Here is a 1509-nt window from a genome sequence, read left to right as displayed (position 1 = left end):
CCCCCGCCAATGTCAAGGGGGACTCGGGCGATGCGGGCATCTCCCGAGCAGCCCGTTTCCCAGCCGCAGCGGCGGGGCGCGGTATATTTAGCATCGCGCCGCTTTTTTTTTTTTTCCTTTTCCTTTCCCTTCCCTCCCCCAAAGTTTCGCCCACTTATTTATTTATTTGCCGGCGTGCGGCGCGCTGCCGCAGAGCAGTAAGAGCCGCTCCGCGCCGTGCCTGGCGCTGGAAGCGGCTCTGTATTGCAGCAGGTAGGGCTGAGCGCTAGGACCTCGGAGAAGCCTTCCAGCAGCAATCAGGACTACCTTAAACCCAGCCCAATGCCTCTTCCTGCGCCACTCTGCGTGCTGGATGGAGATCCACAGTCAAGAGCTGCAGCTCAGTGCTGGAGTACAACATTTCACAGGGAGCCCTGCAGAAGCAACACCTGTTTCGAGCCAGCCAAGAAAGGCACAAGCGCTTGTATGTTGCTGCTTTGCTTGTGGATCGTCAATAATCCTAAACCAGTGGACATCTGCTGAGCCTCCTGAGAATTCTGGATAATAGATTTGGACGTCAAAAGTTTTTTTTTTTCTTTTTTCTTTTTTCCTTTTTTTTTTTTTTTGGATTTATCTCAGCCAACAACGTGAGATTTCCCCCCTCCCCCTTTGCAGGATTCATGCTGATGTATGCAGTCTGTTATAGAGTAAAAACAGCGCATGCCTTTCTGGAGTCAGAATCCATAAATCCTGACGTAGCCTGTGCATCTTAAAAAAAAATCCCTATAACGCCTAGGTATTTAAGTTGCTATGGTCATTCTTATCTTAAATCAAATGGAGAAACTACGGATTTTTTTCTTTATTACAGTTGGATGGGCTGAAGACCGTATTGCTTGCTAAGAGCTGGGGATATATGCATTTATATAGATATACACATCTATATGTTTATAAATATGTCAGTGTGTGAGTATAAAGTGGTGGTTTCGTAGACTAACTGGTTTGACCTTGAACCTGTACCAGTCAAAACAGAATATTACTTTTATTTATGCATTTAATGGATTGAAGAAAGAACATTTTCTCTGTAACTGCGCTAGGGAGGGGAGAGGAGTGGAATATACCTAATCTTATATCTCCTGGGTTTGGCACCATCATTATTGTTTATTCTTATTCTCTAAAAGCAGAATCTTCTGATGGCTCCCTTAGGTGAAGTTGGGAACTATTTCGGTGTGCAGGATGCAGTACCCTTTGGGAATGTGCCCGTTTTGCCGGTGGATAGTCCGGTTTTGTTAAGTGACCACCTGGGTCAGTCTGAGGCAGGTGGGCTACCCAGGGGGCCTGCGGTCACGGACTTGGACCATTTAAAGGGGATCCTCAGGCGGAGGCAGCTATACTGCAGGACTGGATTTCATTTAGAAATCTTCCCCAATGGTACTATCCAGGGAACCAGGCAAGACCACAGCAGATTTGGTAGGTATTATCCTTAACCCTTTAGCGGTCATGTGATGAAATAATGGGGCAGAACGGCGGGCG

At 47.1% G+C, this 1509-nt stretch overlaps 1 protein-coding gene across 1 annotated transcript in view; it reads left to right on the top strand.

Moving 5' to 3' along the window:
• Positions 1 to 203: 203 nt before the first annotated feature.
• The window catches only part of FGF9 (fibroblast growth factor 9), a 28131-nt gene continuing 26825 nt past the window's right edge, over positions 204 to 1509 (top strand). The window contains exons 1-2 of the mRNA XM_014965697.1: positions 204 to 463; positions 1183 to 1446. Coding sequence (XP_014821183.1) covers positions 322 to 463; positions 1183 to 1446 — 406 coding nt within the window. The 5' untranslated portion in view covers positions 204 to 321. The remainder of the gene's footprint in view (positions 464 to 1182; positions 1447 to 1509) is intronic.

The sequence above is a fragment of the Calidris pugnax genome, unplaced genomic scaffold (assembly GCF_001431845.1).
Source record: "Calidris pugnax isolate Ruff unplaced genomic scaffold, ASM143184v1 scaffold20, whole genome shotgun sequence".
Taxonomy (NCBI): Eukaryota; Metazoa; Chordata; class Aves; order Charadriiformes; family Scolopacidae; genus Calidris; species Calidris pugnax.
Note: the sequence above shows the minus strand (reverse complement) of the source record. Positions and strands in the feature narration are given on the sequence as shown.